We start from the raw sequence: 26,621 nt of genomic DNA on the forward strand, positions 1-26,621 counted from the left end.
GTTTTCCTGGGGGAGGGGAGCTAATTACTCTAAGACAATGGTTTTCAAACAGCTTTCTGAGGAACTGTCTTTCATATTTTGGATTTCGGTGTAAACTGTTTTTGCTTTTAATTTTTTTTCTTTTGAAAGAGCAATACATGGTTCCAAATTCAAAGACATAAACGCATAGATTAAAATGTGAGTCTTGCTGTTGCCCTGTCCCTTAGCTACCTGGTTCCCCCTAAACATCATCAAATTCTTTCCTGTCCTTCCACATAGTCTATGCGTAAATAAGCAAAGAATATGTATATATGTACATATTTTTAAATATTAAAGTTGACAAGAGTCAACTCCTAGAAAACTGAAAATATAAAAGTCCATTTAAGAATTCAGAAAACCTTCAAAAATTAAATACCTTTAATAATGACCCTCTCTTCATACTCTTTAAGAGGCATTTTATCTTTCCAGTTAAGGAAATTTGCAAATTCTAGGTAGTTAATCAGCCCATCATTATCCACATCACAGTAGTCAAACAGCTGGTCCAGGAGCTTCTCATCTAAGTGCAAGCTGACCTGTTCACAAGCCTCCCGAAGCTCGGCTTTATCTATCACCCCATCTCCATTCTGTTAGACACAAAGCACAAAAAGATGAAGCAAGCAATCACCTTTAAGAGCAGAGTATGCAACATCTATTATTTCATTTAAGAAAAAGGAGACCTATCACATAAATTCAAAGAATTTGTCTTATTTTTTACATAAGAGCAGTCGAATATTAAGCGAGCTCCTCATTGTGTCAACCTGATATGTGCACAGTAATTTCAACCCTGGTTGGAGCAGGGTATGACTCAGAATCTTTGTTCATTCTACTTTAACATTTTTTTTTCCTTTAAAGCATGCTGTTTACACTGGCAGGGCAGGTGTAACCGTGATTTGTGCTTGACGTTGCATTTAACCAACATTGTGTACTTTTTGATAGCTTTCTACATTTTCCCATGCTTTCTAAGTTTTTAACACCTCTGGTTTTCCAACTGAGCACTAAATGGTCCTCCACTCTGTTGTCTGGTAGTGAGGGGAAATTGGAGAAGTAGTTGTAGGCCAAATACGGGGAAGCAGAGTCAAAGACTGTTGCCTGCTTGTTGTTAACACTCCTGTGGGCAAGAGGGACATGCTATCAATCTGGCCCCACTGTAATAATTAGCACTAAAATTCATCCTGGTAGGGGGAGCAGGGGAAGTTCCACCTTCTTCCAGACAAAGACAGGAGCACCTACATTGAGTGAGAAAGGAGGGAAATTGATGAAGGCTTTGGGCAGGAACTAGTTGGTTCACTTGGGAGATAAAGAGGTAGTCTATGTCCATTCCACCTTGAGTGCTCCTGATCTCATCTGATCTTGGAAGCTAAGCAGGGTCGGGCCTGGTTAGTACTTGGATGGGAGATAAAGGGTCTGAACACATAATGCTTGTTTGTTTGTTTGTTTGTTTTTTAAAGATTTTATTTATTTATTTGACAGAGAGAGGCACAACGAGAGAGGGAACACAAGCAGGGGAAGTGGGAGAGGGAGAAGCAGGCTTCCCGCTGAGCAGGGAGCCTGATGCAGGGCTCGATCCCAGGACCCTGGGATCATGACCTGAGCCCAAGGCAGACGCTTAATGACTGAGCCACCCAGGCGCCCCTGTTTGTTTGTTTTTAAAGATTTTATTTATTAATTTATTTGACAGAGAGAGAGCACAAGTAGGCAGAGCAGCAGGCAGAGGGAGAGGGAGAAGCAGGCTCCTGCTGAGCAGAGAGCCCAATGAGGGGCTCGATCCCAGGACCCTGGGATCATGACCTGAGCTGAAGGCAGATGCCTAACCAACTGAACCACCCAGGTGCCCCACATAACGCTTGTTAAGGAAGAATGGCAAGAGCTGAGATGTCTTACCCCTCAGCCCCTCCTGGAGTCCATCAAACCTTAAGCCCATTTGGAGAGGATGGTAAAAGATCTGAGTTTTTTTGCAGTGGGTCCTGGCTGTTACTAAGGGAGCTTTGGCCCTCTCAGAGAATTTCTGAGACAAACTCCCAAGAGAAAAGATAAATGACTCATTGACTAGTATTCAGCTCTTATGCTCAGGATTAGTTTTAGAATGATGATGAACGTGATCCCTGGAGAATGAGGAACTGAGCCAACAAACTCTATAAATTCCTGCAGTCAGATCTGTAGGCCTGGAAAACATCCCCGATGCTTATGTTGAAACAGAATGAGAATTTAAAACATATTATCTTGACAAGGGGGCTGCAAATGCCCTGGACTAAGTAGACTCCTTTATAAAAACCTTTGCAGCCACTCTGAAAAAGAGTATGGAGGTTCCTCAAAAAGTTGAAAATAGAGCTACCATACGACCCAGCAATTGCACTACTGGGTATTTACCCCAAAGGTACAAATGTAGTGATCTGAAGGGGTACATGCACCCTGATGTTTATAGCAGCAATGTCCACAATAGCCAAATTATGGAAAGAGCCAAGACGTCCATCAACAGATGAATGGATAAAGAAGATGTGGTATATATATGTGTGTGTATACACACACACACAATGGAATATTATGCAGCCATCAAAAAGAATGAAATCTTGCCATTTGCAACGATGTGGATGGAACTGGAGGGTATTATGCTGAGCAAAATAAGTCAATCAGAGAAAGACGTGTATCAAATGACTTCACTGATATGAGGAATTCTGATTCTCAGGAAACAAACGGAGGGTTGCTGGAGTGGTGGGGGGTGGAAGGGATGGGGTGGCTGGGTGCTAAGACATTGGGGAGGGTATGTGCTATGGTGAGTGCTATGGTGAGTGCTGTGAACTCCCATCCTGTACCTCTGAAACAAATAATACAATATATGTTAAAAAGAAAAAGAAGAAGATAGTAGGAAGGAAAAAATGAAGGGGGGAAATCGGAGGGGGAGATGAATCATGAGAGACTACGGACTCTGAGAAACAAGCTGAGGGTTCTAGAGGGGAGGTGGGAGGGGGACGGGTTAGCCTGGTGATGGGTATTAAAGAGGGCATGTACTAAATGGAGCACTGGGTGTTATACGCAAACAATGAATCATGGAACACTACATCAAAAACTAATGATGCAATGTATGGTGATTAACAGAACATAAAAAAAAAAAAAAAAAAAAACCTCTGCTGCAAGCCCAAGTCAACCAAAAATGCAAACCCCATAGCCCTAGCTGAAAAGCTATGTGGGATATGGCAGCTGAATCAAGGGGTCCTCAAAACTGAAATAGATGGTGCCAACAGTGATGACTTCATCACCCAATATAGCGATTTGTGTGGACTGAAAACACTGGTGGTTTGTTTCATTTTGCTGCATACCACTCAAAACTCAAGGTAAATATTTCTTACTCTCTGTACTGAGTCATGCCCTCTGCACCCTTGATTCTCCCCTCCTCCATACCCCAACCTCAGCTGCTCTAAGGAGAAAGATGACTAGATGTGGGACCAAGGTCTCCCTGTTCCCAAGGGAGATCAAATGCTACATGCATCTGTTCAAGTATACTATTGAACTTCAGAGGGGCAAAGTCTCAAACTTTTATGGCCTCTGGATACGGGTGCCAAAGTCATCATCCTACCCAGTCTCTAGAGAGAGGACATGTCTGCATTCAGCTAGTGGGGTTTGGGCAGGGTTTGTTCAAAGTGGAGAAGGAAAGTTAGCAATATATTATTTCGGTAGCTTCCACTGCTGAATTTATAACTGGTACTGAAGTTTTGCATATTTGTATTACTAATGAGCCACATGTAGAGAATGCTATTACCTTTGGAGCCCCACAGCCCTAATGACCCCTTTGAGCCTCAGGTCTCTATGACTAACAGTTTTGACACTTCGAACCTCTAGGTCTGGTTTACTAACTTGAAACTCAGTGGTCTTCCCTGGGCTGCTGTGGCTTTTAATGAGAGCTATGAATGATCAAAAATGGACATAGTCAGTCTACTCAAGGCTAGTCTCATGGCGCTGGCCAATACTCCCCTTGATGAGCCCATTATATTTTTACTGACTCTTTGACTGTTACCAATGGCCTGTCTGTTTGGTTTGCCACTTGGAAAAGGAAAACTATAGACTGGAAGATTAAAGACACTGCTTTTTAAGTCTGAAAACTATGGTAACAAATCATAGCTATTGATTGAGCCATGTCGGTAAGTTATATAGATGCCTATGCTAAGGGTCTATTCTCTGCTCATTCTCAGACTATAATCAAGCTTCTGACTAAGCCTAAACCATCCATATTGCCAATTTTGCTACCTGGATCCATTCTTGTACCAGACATGGTGACACACAAATGATTACAAAGTAAAACACTCTATGTTTATGAGGCAGAGGCTACCGCACCACATACCATACTTGTGACTTCTGACAAAATTCGGCCAATTTGTCTCACGGTGAGGGAGGACACATCACACATAAGACATGGCCTTCATGCTCCTAGCATACTGACTATGTGGAACCTTTGTCACCTCTCAAAGCTATTGGTGATGCATCATACTGTTGACACATTTTCAAGCTATGGAATTGCTATTTCAGTTCAATCAGCCAGCTCCAAGCACAAGAGTATGGTCCATGAAATTAATCCGAGTCATGTGTTTTGCTTTCTGGACCATTTTCTGCCTGACAATGTTGTGTCTTACAGCAAAAGAGTTACTCAACAATGAGCTGTTAGTCAAGGTATTCAATGAACCTTTCCTACACCCAGCCATCCACAGCCATCTGGTAGGACTGAGCTTTGGAATAACCTTCTCAAAAATTGTCTACCCTCCTCACCAGCTTCTGGCTCACAAAACCAGTTTTATCATTGAATGCAGCTGTCTCCAAAAAGGAATAATCTCATCTCAGCTACTTCCTGGTAATGATTAAAATAAAAGGAATTGACCCTCAACTCTATGGTCCACTAATCTCTGCCAAAGCAGGAAAGAATATCGAATAGAAAAAAGACAGTCTCTTTAACAAATGGTGTTGGGAAAATTGGACAGCCACATGGAGAAGAATGAAACTAGACCATTTTCTTACACCATATGCAAAAATAGACTCAAAATGGATGAAAGGCCTAAACGTGAGACAGGAGCCCATCAAAATCCTAGAGAAACACAGGTGGCTACCTCTGTGACCTTGGCCACAGCAAGTTCTTACTAGACACATCTCCAAAGGCAAGGGAAACAAAGGCAAAAATGAACTATTGGGCCATCATCAATATAAAAGCTTTTGCACAGCAAAGGAAACAGACAAAACTAAAAGACAAGACAAAACTAAAAGACAACCGACAGAATGGGAGAAGATATTTGCAAATGTCTTATCAGATAAAGGGCTAGTATCCAAAATCTATAAAGAACTTATCAAACTCAATACCCTAAGGACAAATCATACAATCAAGAAATGGGCAGAAGACATGAACAGACATTTTTCCAAAGAAGACATACAAATGGCCAACAGACACATGAAAAAACAGACACATCACTCGGCATGAGGGAAATCCAAATCAAAACCACAATGAGATACTACCTCACACCAGTCAGAATGGCTAAAATTAACAAGTCAGGAAACAACAGATGTTGGCAAGGATGCAGAGAAAAGGGAACCCTCTTACACACTGTTGGTGGGAATGCAAGCTGGTGCAGCCACTCTGGAAGACAGTATGGAGGTTCTTCAAAAAGTTGAAAATAGAGCTACCCTTCCACCCAGCAATTGCCCTACTGGGTATTTACCCCAAAGATACAAAGGTAGTGATCCGAAGGGGCACCTGCACCCCAGTGTTTGTAGCAGCAATGTCCACGATAGCCAAACTATGGAAAGAGCCCAGATGTCCATTGACAGATGAATGGATAAAGAAGATGTTGTGTATATATATATATATATATATATATATATATACACAATGGAATTCTACTCAGCCATCAAAAAAATAACATCTTGCCATTTGCAACGAAGTGGATGGAACTAGAGGGTATTATGCTATGTGAAATAAGTCAATCAGAGAAAGGCAATTATCATATGATCTCACTCATATGTGGAGTTTAAGAAACAAGGCAGAGGATCATAGGGGAAGAGAGGAAAAAATAAAACAAGATGAAATCAGAGAGGGAGACAAACCATAAGAGACTCTTAATCATAGGAAACAAACAGAGTTGCTGGAGGGGAGAGGGTGGGGGATGGGGATAACTGGGTGATGGAAAAAAAGAAATAAAAATAAATTAAAAATTAAAAAAAAGAATAAAAGGAATTGGAACAATATAGACCTATTTCAAAAATTTGGGACTCTACTATGACCACTTCTGGACATTATGAGTCTTTTTATTTCCCTCTAAATTTTAAATCTCCTAAGTGGAAAGTCTACACATTATCTGGAATAATGTTTGATGTACAGTTAGTGTTCAATAAATAACAGAATTAATCCTCTAAGCCAAGAAGATTCATTTAGGAAATCATGGCTTATTTGTTCTCTTTTGTTTTTGTGTTTTTCATTAAAGTAAATCTGGGCATTCAATAGTAGAAGATTCAAATAATCAAAAATTATCCTACAGCTGTACTAGAAGACCCACATCTTATTACCCTCTCAGAAAAAAAAAAGCTCCTGGAGGACACTGAGCACTGCATTGTGCATATTAAAAGTTAACTATTTAAAAGGTATATCAACATTAAATAATTCTTGGTAATTTCCTCCCTGCTTAATTTAATTTTATCATAAGGAATGTGCCTGGTGGTTCACTAAGATAATCAACAGCTATTAAGATGATCATCTTGCCTATAATTACATTTAAAATGAAGAATTTTTAAAAAGCAGAGCACTATGTATTGTGGTAGGTTCTCTGATTCATATCACTGCTATCTAAATTTACCCTGCTATCATCTTTGTAAGATCCTTGTATTTGAGTAAAGCTTAAAATGTACTTATTTTAGCTTACATATTTTAATTTTGAAGATTCATTTTTAAATTACCTGTAAATAGCAATTGGTCTCTATTAAAAACCAGAGAAACAGTTGAATACTTACATTTTCTTTAAACACAACTTTGTGAGACATGTAGTGAGTGACTGATTGGTGTTTGTCCCTACATAATTGGTACAAACCTAAATGAGATATTTAACCCACTTTTTATTCATCAGTACAATACACACACACAGGCCTCTAATCTAAAAACAAATAAAATGAATGGATTAAACTGAATAAGCCAATGAGTAATCAAGATTTTTTTTAAGATAAAAAATGTGAAGTGTAACTTTTCTAAAATTGTGCTCAACATTGGAAGGGAGATACAAATATCATCTTTTCTTTTTGAGATAAAATTACTCTTTTTTTTCCTTCTCATATCAAGATTATGATGCACTGCATCATCGTAGGTTTATGAGCTTTTATTTGTTTAAATCAGGCTCGTTCTAAAATAGTTTCAGGCTGCCTAGAAAAATAAGTACAATTAAACAGAGCCCCAAAATTGAGGAAATCAGGGCAAAGAGAAAATAAAGATGAAATAAAATAAGAAATGTGGAATAAGGGGTGCCTGCGTGGCTCAGTCATTAAGCGTCTGCCTTCGGCTCGGGTCATGATCCCGGGGTCTGGGGATCGAGCCCTGCATCAGACTCCCTGATAGGCAGGAAGCCTGCTTCTCCCTCTCCAACTCCCCCTGCTTGTATTCCAGCTCTCTCTGTCAAATAAATAAATAAAATCTTTAAAAAAAAAAAAAAAAGAAAGAAATGTGGAATAAAAAGAGCACACAAAATGCATGCTGTAAGATCATATTCACAAACTAGATGTGTTTTGTTGAATTGGCTCTGAGCTTCCTGGTGGCCAAGTCAAAAAGGTATTCACCATCAGTACAAAGTTCATGCTGCTTATGAGGTAAAAACAAACCAGATACATAAATGAAGCACAGTTATTTCCTTCAGAAAGACTGGGTTTCTTTATAAAGAGGATACATGTGACAAAAATAAATAAAAGCCTTATGGACATAGTAACAAAATTGTGCGATGTTTCACAAGAGGTTTGTACAATAGTGCACCTTAGTATAAGCTAAAGGCAGTGCAGCTTGGTGAAAGCGATCCTGTGATGGCCTAAAATGGTGTGAGGTAATTATGCAGGCCTAGATTGATCTGACTTTATGAAAGGACACAATTTAGGTTGAAAATGGAATAATCTTACACTCTCAAAACTGAAACCACACCCTGCTCCCCCAGGGGAGAAGCATTCCAAGCTTGACTTGTACGTAGACTAACAGCACTATGTATACATACTCAACTTTAGGTATAGATGGCCTAGACCCAGGAGTCTTCCCTGGGGATCTATGATGCCCACCCTCCCGCCTTGCTCCCAGCACACTACAGTGTTAATCTGCCACAGTGGTTCTCAAACTGTATCAGAATGACCTGCAGAGCTTGTTAAAACACAATTGCTAGGCCCCAACCTGGAGTTCCCAATTCAGTAGGTGGACCTTAGATTGCACATTTCTAACGGGTTCCCAAGTAACCCTGGTGGTGATAAAAGGACCAAACTTTGGCAACCACTGATCTACTCCAGGGGTCAGCAAACGTTTACTGTCAAGGGCCAAAAAGCAAATATTTTAGGTTTTGCAGGCCATTCAGTCTCTGCATTTGTAGTGCAAAAGCAGACATAGAAAATACTTAAAACAAATTGTCATGTAAAACTATTTACAAAGACAGGTGGTGGGCTGGATTTGACCCTCAGGCCATAGTCTGCTGACCCCTGATCTACACCAACCTGCCAGGATCTATAAGCCATGCATTGTCCAAAAAACTCCATTCAAATACTAGCCTTATCATAGTGCCTGAAGGCTGCCAGCAAACTGTCAAAGTTTTGGTAGTTAACTTTCTTCAAGTGATGTCGCACTGCTGCGATCAGGGCTCTCTGTCTATCCTTGCCTTGAAGATATTCACCCGGAAGTCTGTTATGGATGAGATCACCAGCTCCTATTAAAAAAAGGGGGGGGGGAGTCTTTTATCTGAATTTAAACTCTGTTAATATTATTCCCATCCTAAGAAAGAGATCTAGCAGTCTGTGAATGAAAAAAACCTCACGCTTAAATCTGACACTATTATGCAGCATGACAGAAAATCCTTGTGTATAAAAAAGTACATAAAGTAATTAATAAAACTTCATACTTCTGTTTTATGTTTATGTTCTACTTCTCTGCTCAATGAAAAAGTTCTCACAAAATGATTTTGGGCCGGGGAGATGGGGGGGGGAATCATCAGCCCTACGTGGCTGTCTTTCCTAAGATTTTAAGCCCTTGCCTCTCTGCTTCTTTGCAGACATTTGTCTGCAATGCTGAGGATCTGAAAAATAGGGAGGAGTCCATGTGGAGGCCCCTCTAAATGCCGTGAAGTTGACTAAACTTCTGGGATCCCTTGTAAAAATTGAACTCAAATACCCTACTCCCACCTAATATGAATTCCCAGTCTGCCTTCAGTATGCATTATAAGTTCCCATTTCTCAGCCCTGCTTCCCAGGTACAACCACACCAACCCTCATCCACAATTCTATTAACTGAGTCCTGACCCACAACCCCCTCAGTTATCTGGAAGTCATAAACTCTCCACCTGCTATATCCCCTCAGACCTGGCCCTTGCTTCCATTTATCATTCATGACTTAAAGGAACTTCCACAGATTATGACACAAAGAAAGTACAAACATACACACTGCCTTTAAGCATTCCTTGCCACTCCCTTTTGGGAAACATTCCTTGGATGTTAATGGTGACAGAGCTCAGACTAGAGTGGACCATGTTGCTCCAGATGTGATGGCTTGGTGGATGTCACAGGAAGGAACCTTTTGCTTCAGTTCATTTTCCCCTGGCCTACACACCTCCCTTCCTGCTTGCTTAGGTCAGGATCATGTTGGCAGTTGGCTGTGACATCCTAGATGGAATAATTTAAATCACTACATCCGCTGCAGTTCACAGCAACTAATATTTATATAAGGCCCTATATTAGGCTCTGTCAAGAGTCTCTTTTAATAGGTACTCACTGCACCTCTAAGATTCTTACTTATTATAAAATCAGGAGCTAATCCCACATATTCTGATAAAAGTCATGTTTTTAGGGGTAGATGGGGTTGAGAAGCCCACAACTAATGCTGGTTCCAGGAACCAGACAAGTGCCTCAGACCAAAATCAAGTGGACAAAGCACAAGTAAGGCTCTGTGAGAGGAAATCAAGACAGTGAGAGTGATTTTTGACAAATAAGCAGGGCTTCCTCTCTTCATCCACATTCCTGCCTCTGATATAAACACTGGGGTGGCTATTGTGTATAACGGAGATCTTCCTTCCTCCACAAGATGGCTCTTGGTTGAGTTTTTATCTTCGGAGGCCTTCCCTCTCCATTAACATGCAAAAATAACCATTTGAATGATGGTTTTTTCAATTCCACCTGGTTTTCCCACCATAATCCCACTATGTGTAACTCCTGCTGAGTGAGATGTATGCTGATATTTTCTTCTGGCTTGGCCCTGAAAGAATAGGTATGAAGCTCATGTAAAATCATTTGCAATTACTCAAGGGTCGTCTCTATAGAGCTGAAATCAGGAGCACAAGTTCTGGCCCTGGGAGACCCATGACCTAGCTACCACACCATGGCTGTCAGAAAAGCCAAGCAAGCTCTTTAATTGTACTCTGCCTGCAACCAGTTCCCATGAGGCAGTACTGTCCACTGGTCTTGGATTTTCCTTTACCTTACCTCTGCTCTGGTGCATTCTTGGAGTTGGCCACAGCCCTTGTGCTCTTCCTGGAGGTGTCTTAACATTACCAATAACTCCAGGCCTTAGGGATGAGACATTCTTTGTACTGCTGCCTTTATTTCCATAAGTAAGTGTAAAGGAGAAATCCAGGCCCAGTAAAGAAATCAATATGTTTCTAGAAGCAGGAGCTTTCTGCAGAATAAATGCCATTAGTTGACCCCAATAATCATCATAAAAGATGAGAACCTAGAGTTAATCTGCATCCATCCATAAACTCTAGGAAAAGTCCAAAGAGGATTTAGAGTCCCCTTTCACAGTTAAACTATGCAGGACCAATCCTGGTACTGATACTTATGTATTTTTAAAATTATTAACGTCAGTGGTTTTCCTTTTCATTTTGTAATACTATCTCATTCAATTTGTAGGGATAACTGATCAACTATTAGGAAATTTGTCAATGTTGTCAAATTGTCAAAATGATAAACTATGTGTTGGATTCACCAATTCATGCTATAAATATTTGTGAAAAATGTACTGTGTGCTAGACTCCGAGGATCCAACAGACAGCAAGACGGAGCACCCACCAGGATGAAGTTGCCCTCAAGTAAGCAGAATTTACCATGATTACCTATTTATTTTTCAGGCCAATTGATGGATTTCCTAAATCATCTCCTAACCACTCTTACAGGTAGGAAGAGCCTCTAAGATGGGTAGGCATACATTAAACATGTAACAGTTCATCTAAAAACAGAACTGAAATACAATCTCCTAATTAATGCAATTACTGATATTCTAAAACACTGTTTCATAAGCTCAATAAATATATATTTTGTCAGTGAGTGGGCTTTAGCTAAAACATTTTCAGTAGCAGTTCTTAAACCTTCGTGTACATAAGAGCCTACTGGATCAGAATGTCTGGGCATAGGTCCCAGGAACCTGCATATTTAATAAATTCCCTGGGTGATTTCAATGCAAGTAGACTACAGACTATATTTTGAAAACCACCGATATACAGCCCAACCCTGATAAGCTTTAGCATAGTCTTCCCTTTGAATGTCTACCGTATAGATTGCTTAGAAATAGAGACAAAATCCTGGCAAGTTTCTTCTGCCACTTTATGGATTAATTGATTGATTGGCTGGTGGGAAGAGAGTGGCTCTTAATTATGTGATTGAAGAGTACAGCGGTTTCTCAAACTTGAATGTGCTTACAATTAATCTGGGAATATCGTAAAATGCAGTTTCAGTTTCAGTAGGTCTGGTGTGGAGCCTGAGATTCTGCATTGCTAAGAAACTTGCAGGGGACACCAACACTGCCAGTCTGCAGACCACCTTCTGAGTAACAGGGACCTAGTACAATGCTTGAATTCATTAAAAAGCTGCCTCAAATCACCTTGGCTTATTTAATACAGGCCATATTTATTTTCTAAATAAAGTTCTGAGCCTTGACGACACTTATTCATTCACAAAGGCTTTAAACTGTACCTATTTCAAACATAACATGAACATTTTTTTTTCTTTTTTTGTGCTACAAATTGTTCATTAATGTCAATGTAATATTTTAAGCCTTTAAAATTCCAAGTTTGAAAGAAGGAGATGGTGAATTTAACCACATAACTTTGTAAGGATGTTGCTGGTTTTTAAGGAGAAACTTTGTATATTTACCATACTCCTCAGCACGGAGACAAGCTCCAAATGTGTGGTCTGGGGGAACAGTCATTGTTTCTGCAATGCTATCAAAGAAAACAAATCCTTTAGTTAAAATACTCACCACATGGCATCTCTGGAATTTAAAATATGCTTGCCATATGTTTTTAATAGCCTGTATTTCTCCTATAACCAAACTATGAAGATCAAACAGAAGTTCTCCAGCTGATCTTCTGTCTAATCTTCCACTTGCTCAGGCAGTGGTTAAAGGCTTTCCCTGGCTTTCAGTAGCCCAAATTTAAAAAGAAAATTAAGAACATACTCAAAGCAGAATATGGAAGTAGAAACAGACAGGCAGACAGACAGAGACAGGGAAGAGAGAGAGAGGAAAAAAAAAATGTAACATGATAAATTAAATTTCTAGTATCCCAGAAATAAAGCTTTACATAAAATTCTCCCTCCCTGGTCTCTGAATGCCCGCTTCATCTCAGAGGACTCAACACTTTCCTAGAACCCCAGGCCCTACAGAAGCTAAGAGAGTTCCCTGATTATCACAAAAGGATGACTTTCTTACTTAATGGATAGAAACTAACAGAAAACAAACCAACATTTACCGAAAGAGTACTTTTTATATTCCATCCCAAGACGCTATCAATTCAAAGTTAATTATTAACTTACGGATCTAAAACTCTTCCAAGTTTATGTTGAAACTTTTCTTTGAAATCATCAACTCTCTTGGATACGACCTTAGCTCCTCTTTTCCTGTAAAATTGGAAAGCTGTCAAGCATCTCTATTATCTAAGTATTCTTGGCTGCCAAATACACATACAATGAGAAATACCATAGTATCATTGGTTCTTTTTTTTTCTTAATTATTATTATTTATTTTATTATTTTTTTTTTTTTTAGAGAGAGAGAGCCCCAGCGGGGAGGGGAGGGGCAGAAAGAGGGAGAGAATCTTAAGCAGGCTCCATATCCAGCGTGGAGCCCCACACGGGGCTTCATCTCAAGACCCTGAGATCATGACCTGAGCTGAAATCAAGATTCAGACACAACCAACTGAGCCACGCAGGTGCCCCTTGGAATACCATAGTATCATTTGGGCCATCAAAACATACACACAGGGGCGCCTGGGTTGCTCAGTCATTAAGTGTCTGCCTTCGGCTCAGGTCATGATTCCAGGGTTCTGGGATAGAGTCCTGTGTCAGGCTCCCTGCTCAGCGGGAAGCCTCCTTCTCCCTCTCCCACTCTCCCTGCTTGTGTTCCCTCTTTGCTGTGTCTTTCTCTGTCAAATAAATATCTTAAAAAAAAAAAAAAATACACACAGTTTCAAGAAAAGTTATATGCTAAAAAAAAGCTGTATTATACAGATAAGTTTATAACGGAATATAACATTTTATCTAAATATAACATTTTGGGGGCACCTGGGTGGCTCAGTAGTTAAGCGTCTGCCTTCAGCTTGGGTCATGATCCCAGGGTCCTGGGATCAAACCCCGCATCGGGCTCCCTGCTCGCCAGGAGGCCTGCTTCTCCCTCTCCCTTTCCCCCTGCTTGTGTTCCCTCCTGGCTGTGTCTCTGTCAAATAAATAAATAAAATCTTTTTTTAAAAAAAATAACATTTTGTCTAAAGATTAAGACAAGCAGATTTAAAATTTTTTCAGTAAACAAAACCAAGGCATTAACATTATCATAAATGCAACTACTAAAATTTCTAGAAGAAAATTAAGGACCAAATAAATAAATAACCAAAGGATATAAACAGATAATTCACATCTAGTAACAAATATATGGAGAAATTATGATTCCCTCCAGTAATAAATCTATAATAAAAGAAAAACAAAGTGGTACTTTGAATGCAGTTCATAAGCAAATAGAGAGACAGAAAGAGAGAATACCTAACATTAGCACAATGTATGGTAAAACACTTGGTAGATTGCTAGTGCAAATTGCTATAATCCTTTTGGAAATAATTTGGTAATATGATTCAAAAAGCATAAAAATGGTAATTCCCTTTTATCTATGTCTGATAACCAATCCTAGGAAGATAATCCACACAATAATTTAAAATGTGGGAAAGTGGGGCACCTGGGTGGCTCAGTTGGTTAAGCGACTGCCTTTGGCTCAGGTCATGATCCTGGAGTCCCTGGATCGAGTCCTGCATCGGGCTCCCTGCTCGGCAGGGAGTCTGCTTCGTCCTCTGACCCTATCCCCTCTCATGTGTTCTCTCTCTCTCATTCTCTCTCTCAAATAAATAAATAAAATCTTTAAAAATAAAATGTGGGAAAGTTATAGATATAAAAATGTTTGTAGCCTCATTGACTACAAAGGAAAAAAAGAAGATAAATGTTTGATCATGGAGGGTGATTAAATTATGTCACACTGACAAGAATACAGTTTGCATACATTTTAAATATTGGTTATTAAGAATACACAATATAAAATTATTTCATGTTAAGTGAAAAAGCAGGATATAAAATAGGATTGCACTCTGATTAAAGCTATGTAAACATTTACACAGGAAGCTACACTAGAAAGAAATACATTAAAAAGATAACAGTGGTTGAATTTTGGAAACAGGATTATGGGTGATTTTATTTTGCCAATTTTCTGTAACATGATTTCATTACTTCTATCACTGTGATTAAATGAACAAGGTTTCTTTTGAGAACTGGAAAATTACAACACTATTTAATAACATTAAAATTAATAAATTCTCTATTGTTTTGTTAAGACTAAAAACAATGAACAAGTAATTCTTAAACTCCATTTGCTTTTAAAACTATTTCCTGTACTATTGAAATACCGAGCTGAATAAATTTCTGGAGAAGAGTGACACTCTGTGGAGAAACAAAAGATGAAATATAAAGTAGTTCATCTCTTCTGTCTTCCTTTACTTCCCATTAGTTCAAAAACGGGGAAAAAAGAACAATACTGGTATAGTCAGAATAAATCAATGGCAGTTTAAGGGCCATAATTTGAACAAATAAAGTTGACATTCTAAAAACCAGTTCCAAAGGGCATAATTAGGAACATGCAGGGATGAAGTGGGTAAGGATTATAAGTCACAGAGCCTACTCCTTTTGCCCTAAAAGTGCCTGGATTATGTTTCTGGAAGATCTAGGAAGTATCTGTAAGCAGTCACGTATGTCGAAATATCCATAACTGCACAACATCATTGCACAGCCTCACAGCATTCACTGAACAGCTTGAAATAAAGGCCTTCGTGTGAATTTTTTTCATTCAGACACACACACTCACCTATCACATGAAGATTCTAACCGATTCTTCAAACCAAAGGTCATAAACAGAATATAGATAGAGGTAGCTTTATAGAGGAAATATATCCCTTAAAAGTTGAGTGTAAACCAAGTTTACATTAAAATATAAAATTGAGGGGCGCCTGGGTGGCTCAGTCATTGGGTGTCTGCTTTCGGCCCAGGTCATGATCTCGGGGTCCTGGGATCGAGCCCCGCATCGGGCTCTCTGCTCATTGGGGAGCCTGCTTCTCCCTCTCCCACTCCCTTTGCTTGTGTTCCCTCTCTCACTGTCTCTTTCTCTGTCAAATAAATAAAATCTTAAAAAATATATATATATATATAAAATTGAGATACTTAACTCCAAAATTGTAATAGAAATCACACTGAAGAATGAAATAGTGAAATAGTAAGATTTTATTTATTTATTTGAGAGAGAGACAGAGAGTGGGAGGGAGAGGGGCAGAGGGAGAGGGAAAGAGAGAGAGAGAATCTCAAGCAGGTTTCACGCTGAGCCCGGAGCCCAGAGCCTAGAGCCCATCACAGGGCTCAATACCACAACCCTGAGGTCATGACCAGATTCCACAACCCTGAGATTATGACCTGAGCCAAAACCGAGTCGGACACTCAATTCACTGAGCCACCCAGGTGCCCCAGTGAGTTCTTTTTAAAATCCAGCAAACCAAAGCAATAAAGAATTATTGCTTTAGCAATAATTAAGTTTCAAAATATAAGAAGTATGATCAAATAAAGCATTGTTCCATAAGCAATGTTTCCTTGGGGGTAGAAACAAGCTGGATGAAAATGAACCCTGCATATTACCTGCCTTTACAAATTCAGTGTATTCTTTTAATTTAGATATAATTGGCATATAACGTTGTATTAGTTTTGGGTGTACTCAGTGTATTTTTCTATGATTATCCCACCAAATCATTGGTAAATATGTCCTTGTTATTAACCTAAAGGTTCTGCTCTTAGGATGTTTTTAAGGACCACACTGTCAGGACCTTAGGTGGCTCAGTTGGTTAGGTGTCTGCCTTTCGCTCAGGTCATGATCCCAGGGTCCTGGGCAGCAGGGAGCCTGCTTCTCCCTCTCCCTCTGCCTGCCGGTCCCCCTGTTTGTGCATTCTCTCTCACTATCTCTCTCTGTCAAATAAATAAATAAAATCTATTAAAAAGAAAAAGGACTGCATTGTTGTTAATGTGTTTATTTCAGATCTTTTATAAATTGATAGCAGGTTTATATTTCTAAGCTTTCTAAAATGGATAAACCAAATTTTGTTATCACCCTTTAAGCATTAATTTATATATTATAATTATATATGTCTACAATCCTTAAATATTTAAATAAATACTTAAATCACTTCTTCATGTTTTCCTTTATATATGGTTTAACTGCTTTAATATTAATCAGCTAACAAATATTTGTTATATGGGCCCTTCTTCTGTACTCCAAAGAAAATTATCTCATACAGGTTTAGTAGAATACTTTAAGAACTTATTTGGTATTTGTGTTTTACCATTATTGTTTTTGAATAATTCAAGTATTAGAAACTCAAATAATAAAAAAATAGAAGAGGAATGGAAATCGATATTTCAGGCCCATGATCATAGAATCCAGTGCCTATAAACCTGGTAGAGTGGTTAGCAATAGCCTCTGTTGAGCCACACTGCCTGGGTTTTATTCCTACCCCTAGCACTTCTTAGCTGCATAGTATTGGGTAAATGACTTAACTTCTGTGTACCTCAGTTTCTTCATCTGTAAAATCGAAAGGATAAAAATTATAATGCACCTACCTCACAGAGTTATTGGTAGGATTAATTTAATACTATGTAAAGCACTTAGCACTTTGCCTCTGTAACAGAGAGCTCCTATAGACCAGACAGACAAATGAGCCAGGCAGGTTGGGTATCTGTGGGAAGGCAAACTTCCTGTGCACACTGAGACCCATGGAGACTTGGATGGCCAGCATCCTCTTTAAAGAGAGCAGAAGGCAAAACAAATCTACTTCCAGCATTAATATATAGAAGTGCAAGCGCGATGTATTAGGTTCCTGTGGTTGCTGCAACAAATTCCCACAAACTGGTGACTTTATTTATTTTTTTTTAAAGATTTTATTTATTTATTATAGCGAGAGCAGGAACACAAGCAGGGGGAGTGAGAAAGGGAGCAGCAGGCTTCCCGCCGAGCAGGGAGCCCGATGCGGGGCTCGATCCCAGGACCCTGGGATCATGACCTGAGCCGAAGGCAGACGCCCAATGACTGAGCTACCCAGGCACCCCAAACTGGTGACTTTAAACAACAAAAGCATTCTCCCACAATTCTGGAGGCTGGAAGTCACAAGTCAAAGTGTCAGCAAAGCTGTATTCTCTCCAAAGGCTCTAGGGGAGAATCTATTCATTGCTTCTTCCAACATTTGGAGGCTATTGGCATTCTTTGGCCTTTCTTGGCTTGAGACCAAGCATGTGACTCTTGGTTTCAGCTCAGGTTGTGATCTTGGGGTCCGCAATCTCGGGGTCATGAGATCAAGCCCCATGTCGAGCCCTGTGTCGAGTCCCACATTGGGCTCTGCGCTCAGCACGGAGTCTGCTTGGGTTTCTCTCCCCCTCTCCCTCTGCCCACCCCCTCTAAAGTAAATAAATGAATCTTTAAAAAAAAGAAAAGAAAAAACATGAATAGGGTTAATTCTATAGATTGCAAACATGCACATGTATCTTCAGATCTGCTATTTATAAAGGCATGAAGTAATTTAGAATGACACACATACACAGTATCATGGTTATCTCTGGGAGAACTGGATGGTTTGGAAACATATCACTGTATGTCTTTTCCTATTAATTTTATGTTTTAACCATATCAGTGTATTACACCTCTTCAAAAAATAAATTTAATCTACAACTCTTCTTCCATGTGTCATATATCTAATACCTGTTTCAGAACCCAATATAATTAAACTTACATTTGTAGCTCATGGAGCCAATATAAAGTTTTTGCCATGGCTCTTCCATCATTAAAATGTGGTGTTGGGACCCCATACAAGTTAAACCTATGGAAACTTGATGGGTTATACTTTCGGTTCTTTGCTTCTCCTGTGAAAAAAAGAGGAAGCAACACAAATAACCTTATCTTGGCAGAAGCACATTATGCTCTCATTGACAATGAAAATGAGAGTGGGAACTAAATGGAATTGTAACAGTGCCAGGATTGTACAGATTTGGCTACAGAGGACAAGCATTCTCCCACATGAGCTGGGAGACTGGTAGGACAAGAGTTCCTGTGTTAATACTTGGTAGGTAAGTAGGGAAATGATGGAGGAGAAAGACATATAAATGATGAATAATGCAGGCCCCATTAATGTTACAGAAATCCTCAAGATCAGGGGAGGTACTGCAATGCTTTGGGACACCAGCTGTCCTTTCCATTCTGCTAAGATCTGAGAGGCTGTTGTTTTGTACTTGCTCTCACCAAGATTTGGTGAGATCATCAGAACACTGCAACCCTCCCATTTCATTATAATCACTTATCTCATATTAGAAACTGAAGCCTGAGAGCCCAAAGGGAGGTCTTTATACTTAGGATCTAATACTGTACTTTTTGAAGTCATGATGTGGTATTAGTTTTCTATTTCTAGATAAGAAAAGTAAGACTAAAACTAGAGATCAACTAAAAGGTTAAGAAATGATGGAGACTGGGGCACCTGGGTGGCTCAGTCGTTAAGTGTCTGCCTTCAGCTCAGGTCTTGATCCCAGGGTCCTGGGATCGAGCCCCACATCGGGCTCCCTGCTCCGCGGGAAGCCTGCTTCTCCCTCTCCCACTCCCCCTACTTGTGTTCCCTCTCTCGCTGTCTCTCTCTGTGTCAAAAAATAAATAAAAAATTTTAGAAAGAAAGAAATGATGGAGATTCAGCCCCACTAGTAACCCAAACAATGTAAATAAAAACAATAATGTAAAATCCTAATTTGTCTTTCAGTTAAGTAAAAATAAAGGAGATTGGCAGGGCTCACTATTAAGGAGGATGTGGGGAAATGGAAATTCTAATATACTATAGGTGTGAGGGCAAATTGGGGCAGCTATTCAGATGGATGGTTTGGCTCTAAGAGTAAATATTTCAAATGCTCATAAATTTAGGAATGTATCCTAAAAACATGTATCACATTCACAAAGATACATAGGCATTGTATTTTGTAATACTGAAAAATACAATATAGATATTGACATGAAAAGGCAACTAAGGTATTTCATTAAATGGGGGGGAAGCAAATAGAAAAAAGTATATATGATGGGGAACAAAACACATGTATATACTCACATATGAATACACAAAGAAAGGCATCTGTGAAAGACGGAATTATGGGAGCTTTTCTTTGTATTTTATAAAAGAAACACGTATTGCTTGTAATGACTAAAATTAAGTGTATTTAAAAGATGTTATATATTTATTGTTATTGAATGGTGCCCTTGACATATTATTTTAAATAAAAAACATTTAATGTATATAGCAGGTTCCCAGAAGCATGGAGAATATTATCCCATTTAACTAAAGATAGATAGCTTAGTGCATGCAGGTTAGAAAGAAGTTCAATATATCAACTATAGTTATCTCTGGTTAATGGGATTTCAATGTTACATTTACTTTCTCTTTTTTTTTTTTTTTGAGATATATATATATGTATGTGTGTATTTGTTTTAATATTTATTTAAGTAAACTCTACCTCCAATGTAGGGCTCGAACTATGACCCCTAGATCAAGAGTCACATGCTCTTCCAACTGAACCAGACAGGCACCCTAAAGATCTTTTTTTTAAGTAATTGCTGCATCCAGCGTGGGGCTTGAACTTACATCCGTGAGATCAAGAGTTGCATGCTCTAACGACTGGATCAGCCAGATGCTCCCCCCCATTTTATCGAGATATTTAAATTCTCTACAATTATTATATATTTTTATAATAAAAAATAAAGCTTGGGGTGCCTGGGTGGCTCAGATGGTTAAGCGTCTGCCTTCAGCTCAGGTCATGATCCCAGGGTCCTGGGATGGAGTCCTGTATCAGGCTCCTTGCTCAGCAGAGAGCCTGCTTCTCCCTCTGCCTGCCGCTCTCCCTGCTTGTGCTCTCTCTCTCACACAAATAAATAAATAAAATCTTTAAAAACAAATAAATAAAGCTACTTTCATTATGAGAAAAAATAAGGACAATATTAAAAAGATTGGATTCTGTGCCTTTTCTTTTTTTTTTTTAATATTTTATTTATTTATTTGAGAGAGACAGCACGAGAGGGGGAGGGTCAAAGGGAGAAGCAGACTCCCCGCTGAGCAGGTAGCCCGATGCAGGACTCGATCCCAGGACCCTGAGATCATGACCTGAGCGGAAGACAGATGCTTAACGACTGAGCCACCCAGGCGCCCAATTCTGTGCCTTTTCAAGAGACCACTGAGGCTTCCATAAAAATCAGCAAAGGAAGGTAATGTCAATCATTTTATAGTCCATTAGGCTCTACTAAAAATAAAAAAAATCTACACTCATTTTCCTCCAACTGCTAAATGCATATATCTAATTACAGGTTGTTTATATATATATATATAGTTTGAAAAAAATTAAAAGGCATTGGATTTTATTGCACAATACATGCTAAACTTTTTCAAAAAATGAATAAAATATTTTCACGAAAGAGGGAGAGAGGGAAGGAGGAATAAGGGAAGGGAGGACTGGAGGGAGGAGAGAAAGAAAAGGAGGGAGAGAGCCAGGGAGGTAGACGAGGTACCCGTAACCAGTGACACAGTAAGGGTAAGTGGCAGTAGTATGAATAGGAGGGCAGAGATAATCTCAGGACTGGATGTGTTCAAGTGTAGGGGAAGCAGCAGAGACTGGCCATGAAAGAAGAGAATGACAGATTCTAGACAGTAGAGCAATGGGCATAGGAAACAGGCCCAGCTATGAGCAGAATTAGGAGGAAGAACACAAAGAGGAACTATGGTGTGAGGGGATGGAGAGGGAGGAGAAAAAGTGGAGAAATGAGAGAAAGCAAGGATGAGAGGGACCTTGTGTTACAGTAAAGGGCAAGTCTTGCTTCTAGCTAATGAGGATTGAGTTCATGAATCAATCATACACAATCCACTGGCTTTCTCAGAACATATATCAGTGTCTAATTCCTGGTCTTCTATTACATCAAGATTCCACTTAGCATCACCATGTCAACAATTAAGTTGTATTTCGCAGCACTGTAAACATCTAATGCCTTTTAGTTGTGCTAGAGAATAGTTCTGGTAATATGCTACATTAGACAAAATCACATCATAATAATAGTAATTGAGCCCCTACTATGTTCCAGGCACTATGAAAGCATTTTGCAGGCACTCACCTAATCCTCATAATATTATTATCCCCATTTAAGAGATTAGACTAGATGATGGTAAGATAAATAAAATATCCGAAGCCTAAAGACAGTAAATGGACAAGCAAGGATTTGAACCTATTCTATTTGATTCAAAAATTGTGTACTGACCATTACCCAACCTTAGTACTTAGAATAATCCTAACATCTGAATAAGAGCAGTATTTTTTAAGCCTAAAACATGTAACCTTTCTTAGATGTTTTCCCTATTAATAATACATACATTTCTACATCTTATATACAAAATGCCTAAGTATATGTGTTCCTAGCTATCAGGGTTTATGATCTTATGAATAATAAGTTATTATTTACTGATCACTTATTATATGCCAGGCATTTAACTTTATGCACATAATCTCCTTTATTCCTCTTCACAAATCTTCAGATATATTTTACACAGGAAGACACTTACCCACATAATAATCGTTGTGAGAAACAATATACAGATCATGTCCTTCCTTTCCTTCCTTAAATACTTCTTCATAGGGTTTTGGTGGATTCACTACATCTCTAGCAGATGATTCTAAAGGAAGAATTAAAGAAATCAGTTTTAAGGTAACTTTCATCTATATAACATATTTAAATCGACTAGAACGGATGACAAATGAGGTATGCCAATGACATAAACTACATGGGCCCTCAGAGAACACAAATGAAGATTTAGCAAGAAAGAGGACACCACCTATGCGTTACTGTCCTAGGGACCCGCACTTGACCTGGCTCACTCCCTAAAATTCTGAAGAATATCAGAACTCTGTATTGGTTAACTATTTAGGTTGTCCTGAGCTGTATTCCAAGCCTGTATAAATTTCTGATTCTGAGACACTCAGGACAATTTTGATTTCAGTTTGCTCCAGGCTTCCCAAGATGTTCTAAGCAAATTTGAATCACAAGTCAGTTTCAGAAACCCTGATGCCCTGTGGGGGTAGACTAGGTGACAGCTGTAGACTGAAGCGTACACCCTAAGTCTGTTTTGATCTGAATATCCATCTTCAAAGTAGCCAAAATTGCCAGGGAAAATCACTGGAATCAGGAAGAAATTCTTCCTACTGATCCCAAACCTAGAGCAATAAGATGTTTGTTTAATAGCTGCTTTCCCATGACTGGTGGGCCCCAGTTTTATATACAGTGAATTATTTTGTTTTTATTGTTTGTGTAATGATTTTTAAATATAATTCCATTCATAATTTCGTTCTTCTCTTCCTAACAACATAGATTCAGTGTTTTCTTTTGGACTTCTGCCAAGAATTGCAGTCTGTAAACAAATAGTTAAGAATACCAGAAAGTAGGTCAACTCAAAATAATCCTGTAAAGCAGTACTTTTTGTCTGACATATGAACTATTATACCTATGAATAGACAAATACATGTCTTGGAACATTCTTTCTATTATATATTTAAATGAGGTATACCTTGACAGAACTTTCATATTAAATTGTCTAATCCTAGATAGCAGTTATGATATAATTACTGCAATGCTGTAATGCCATGTCTACATAAATACAATTTTTAAATCCTATTATAAAGTAAAAAGATACATCATCTGCTCTAAACTACATTTTTTCAAGTTTCAAACTTTAACTGATTTTAACTTTAGATCGGATATGATCAAGTTGTAGACTTGGCAGATTTTGCATCCCAAGAGAGAGGCATAATTTATTTCCAGAGTGGGTGTTACTATGTTAAGGAACATAATCTAATGGCCCTTTTGGTGAAAAAAAAAAAAAAAAGATAAGGTTCCTGAGGTAGAGCCTTATTGGGCGCAGAAAAACAAAGAGAACCAAATTTCTTTGCAGGATAAAGAAAAATGGAAGTTGAGGTCTTCTGTGGTAAGACCCCTGGAGAGAGAGGGTAAGAGACATGAAAACGAGAGGAGGAGATAAATGTGAAGCAGGTGGAAGGAAAAGAAGCCTGGAACTTCAGAAGAAATAGTGGCCTGTGACCAATTCCATTATAAGTTGTTGTTTGTTGGAAGATGCACTCTACTCCTTAAGTTCTGCTTTACATGCTGCCTGCCTTTGGCATATGCAGGTAGACATTGTGGATCTGCACGGATGGAGTGCAGTACACAGCATTTGCCAAACTTATTTGTTCCATGGTCTGCTTCATAAAGAGTTAAGAGTTATGAACACATCAGAAGCATTGGTGGAAATAAAACACACAAATGCATGTCCAGGGAGAAGGGATTGAGGACTTCATAGCAGGCTCCACTATCAACTTTCTTGAACCTCTCTCCCGTCTTTATACCATTCTCTACTATACTCACTAAATCTCCTTCCAAAAGCTGAATTTTTACTGCCTTGGTACACATAAACTCTGAGGATTCTGGGTCTGAGAGTCATTTTCTTGCCATGATCCCATCTTTCATTCTGAATCATCATTTACACCACCACTAAATGCCATGTCAACAAAATATTTATATTTAATCCCATTTTCTAAGAAGACATTTCTTTTCCTTTTTTTTTTTTTTAGAAGACATTTCACCAACCAACTCCCCAACACTTTTTTATTACCTCTGATGACTGTTGTCCCAAATGTCGTATTGAGTACATCCAGGCCTTTAGGTAATCCTGGCATTTGATCATGAGATTTTCCTAGTGGTGCCCATTGATTGCTAAAATATACTGACTCCTTTTTATCTTTAATTTTCTGTTGAAATGTTGTTATAGGCTCTGGGTTGATCAATACCTTTGCCTAAAGAAATCATATAAAGCACAGATGTAACAACAACAAAAAAAAAGCAAAAATCTGAAAACTGAAACTAATCGATAGTTGGAGAAAAGATAATATGATTGTGGAAAAACATTTCATTATCCTTGCCTTTGCTCATCTCTTCAAATGAACTGTCAGCACTGGAGCTATGAAGCTGAAACATTCCTACATGAACCTTCACTGAGGCTCTAAGGTTTATAAGAAGAGAGCCCTGGTTACTTGATGCAGATTCTAGAAAAGTGGGAATGACAAGTATAAGAACCATGTGATTGCCACCAGCTCTCTCCAGAGGTATAGATCAGGTCTTCAGAATCTAGATAGCCCAATCAACACAAGTAACATTCAGCCCACTCCCCCAAATTCTATACAAGCACTCTGCTGTGCCTTGAGGTGATATCACCCAGCCTTCATACTCTCGGTTCTCTAACAAAGCCTGACAGCATTTCTTTCTACTCTGAGAAAATGAAGTGCAACTTGGCTTTTATTATCTGAGGTGAAAATATGTAGATTATGGCTCAGACCATTAATTTCTCTACAGTCTCTTGGCTGTTGCCGCTTGGATTTTTTTCACTACTCAAGAGTTAAGAGTGGGAAGGAAATTGGAACTGATGATTTCATTAATACCTCATTCATGCATTTTCACCTTAGTAAGTTAATAATGCACAGGGAAAAAAGGAAAAGAAGTTACCGGTATCGAAATTTTAGATCTTATTCCATGTGTCAAATAAGGAGCGATTGGGGGATCATTTGCTCTGCCATAAAATACTCTTTCAGCTCCAGCAGGTGGATATCTATAGTTGAAAAATTTTTTTGCCTCAGGTGGAGTAATTAGCTACAGTGAGACAAAAAATAGAATTATTAAGTACAGTTTTTAAAATATTAGCAGATTAATCTATCCCTATCAGTGAACACCATTGCATGAGTGTAGTAAGTACATGGGGAACTACAGACCCAAATAATGGAACTTCCTAAAATGTGTTTTATAGAAATAAATGTCATATTTTAAAAGTTATATTTAGAAAACAACCAGGAAGTACCCAGGTTAGAAAGCATACCATATATGACTATTCTCTATAGAAATAAAAGGTATCTCCAATCATTTTTGTAGAGCTAGAAATTCTAAGCCTGGAGTTTTCACTTCCTTGAACAAAATAAATAGAAGGCCTCAAAATACACTAAAGAATCAAAATTGACCACATTAAGTTTACACAACTCTCTTAAGGAATGTCAAGAGTTGTCTATCTTAGGCTTACAAAAATGCATATTGATGGGGGGAAGGCAGATGTCAAAACACATGTCCAATGTTAAAATGTCACAATTAAACGGAGCTGTTTTCTGAAATAAATAAATACATACATACATACATATTGAAAATGCTCACCCTAGGAAGTTTTTCAGTCAAACAGGTTGCAACTCTGTGTCCAATAGGAATAACTTTCCCTGCCTAAGGGGGAAAAAAACCAAATAGTTGGTCATTGTCAGGATAGAGGGGAGCATTTTGAAGAATGGCATTTATTTCGAATTTGGCCTATGCTTCTAATGCTACAAAGTTACTTTCAACAATTTAACACAGTTAAGAAAAAAACCCAATACAGTAAATCTAAAATAATCCTGATTTATAATATAAATAGTAAATGCTAAATATATATAAGTATATCTTTTTTACAGTGCTAGCATTGTCAGTGATTCCATCCAGTTATGGGATCTCCGTGACACGCTGAGGGAGTCAACTTTCAGAAATAATTTAATATCAGTTGTACTATATCATCAATACAATGGGAGTATGGCTGCATTCAAGCTAAACTCAAGAAAAGTGTTAAGTACTTCGGAGTATGTGTGTGGCATGTTTGCATATGGGTGTATTTTCACCAACACCCTAACTTTTCATATATGAAAATATGTCACTTCTGGCCAAGCTCCTTCAGTGAATGG

The 26,621-nt window shown here is 38.7% G+C and overlaps 1 protein-coding gene across 1 annotated transcript in view; it reads right to left on the minus strand.

Annotated features, from left to right (window-relative positions):
* Positions 1 to 26,621, minus strand: part of EFHB (EF-hand domain family member B) — a 58,018-nt gene that overhangs the window by 7,376 nt on the left and 24,021 nt on the right. The window contains 9 exon segments of the mRNA XM_045863725.2: positions 395 to 602; positions 8,770 to 8,924; positions 12,355 to 12,422; positions 13,015 to 13,098; positions 18,551 to 18,680; positions 22,391 to 22,501; positions 24,491 to 24,671; positions 25,378 to 25,521; positions 26,071 to 26,133. Coding sequence (XP_045719681.1) covers positions 395 to 602; positions 8,770 to 8,924; positions 12,355 to 12,422; positions 13,015 to 13,098; positions 18,551 to 18,680; positions 22,391 to 22,501; positions 24,491 to 24,671; positions 25,378 to 25,521; positions 26,071 to 26,133 — 1,144 coding nt within the window.

Source organism: Mirounga angustirostris, unplaced genomic scaffold (genome assembly GCF_029215605.1).
Source record: "Mirounga angustirostris isolate CCGP_5_RB_7025 unplaced genomic scaffold, mMirAng1.0.hap1 SCAF_1, whole genome shotgun sequence".
NCBI classification, from domain to species: Eukaryota; Metazoa; Chordata; class Mammalia; order Carnivora; family Phocidae; genus Mirounga; species Mirounga angustirostris.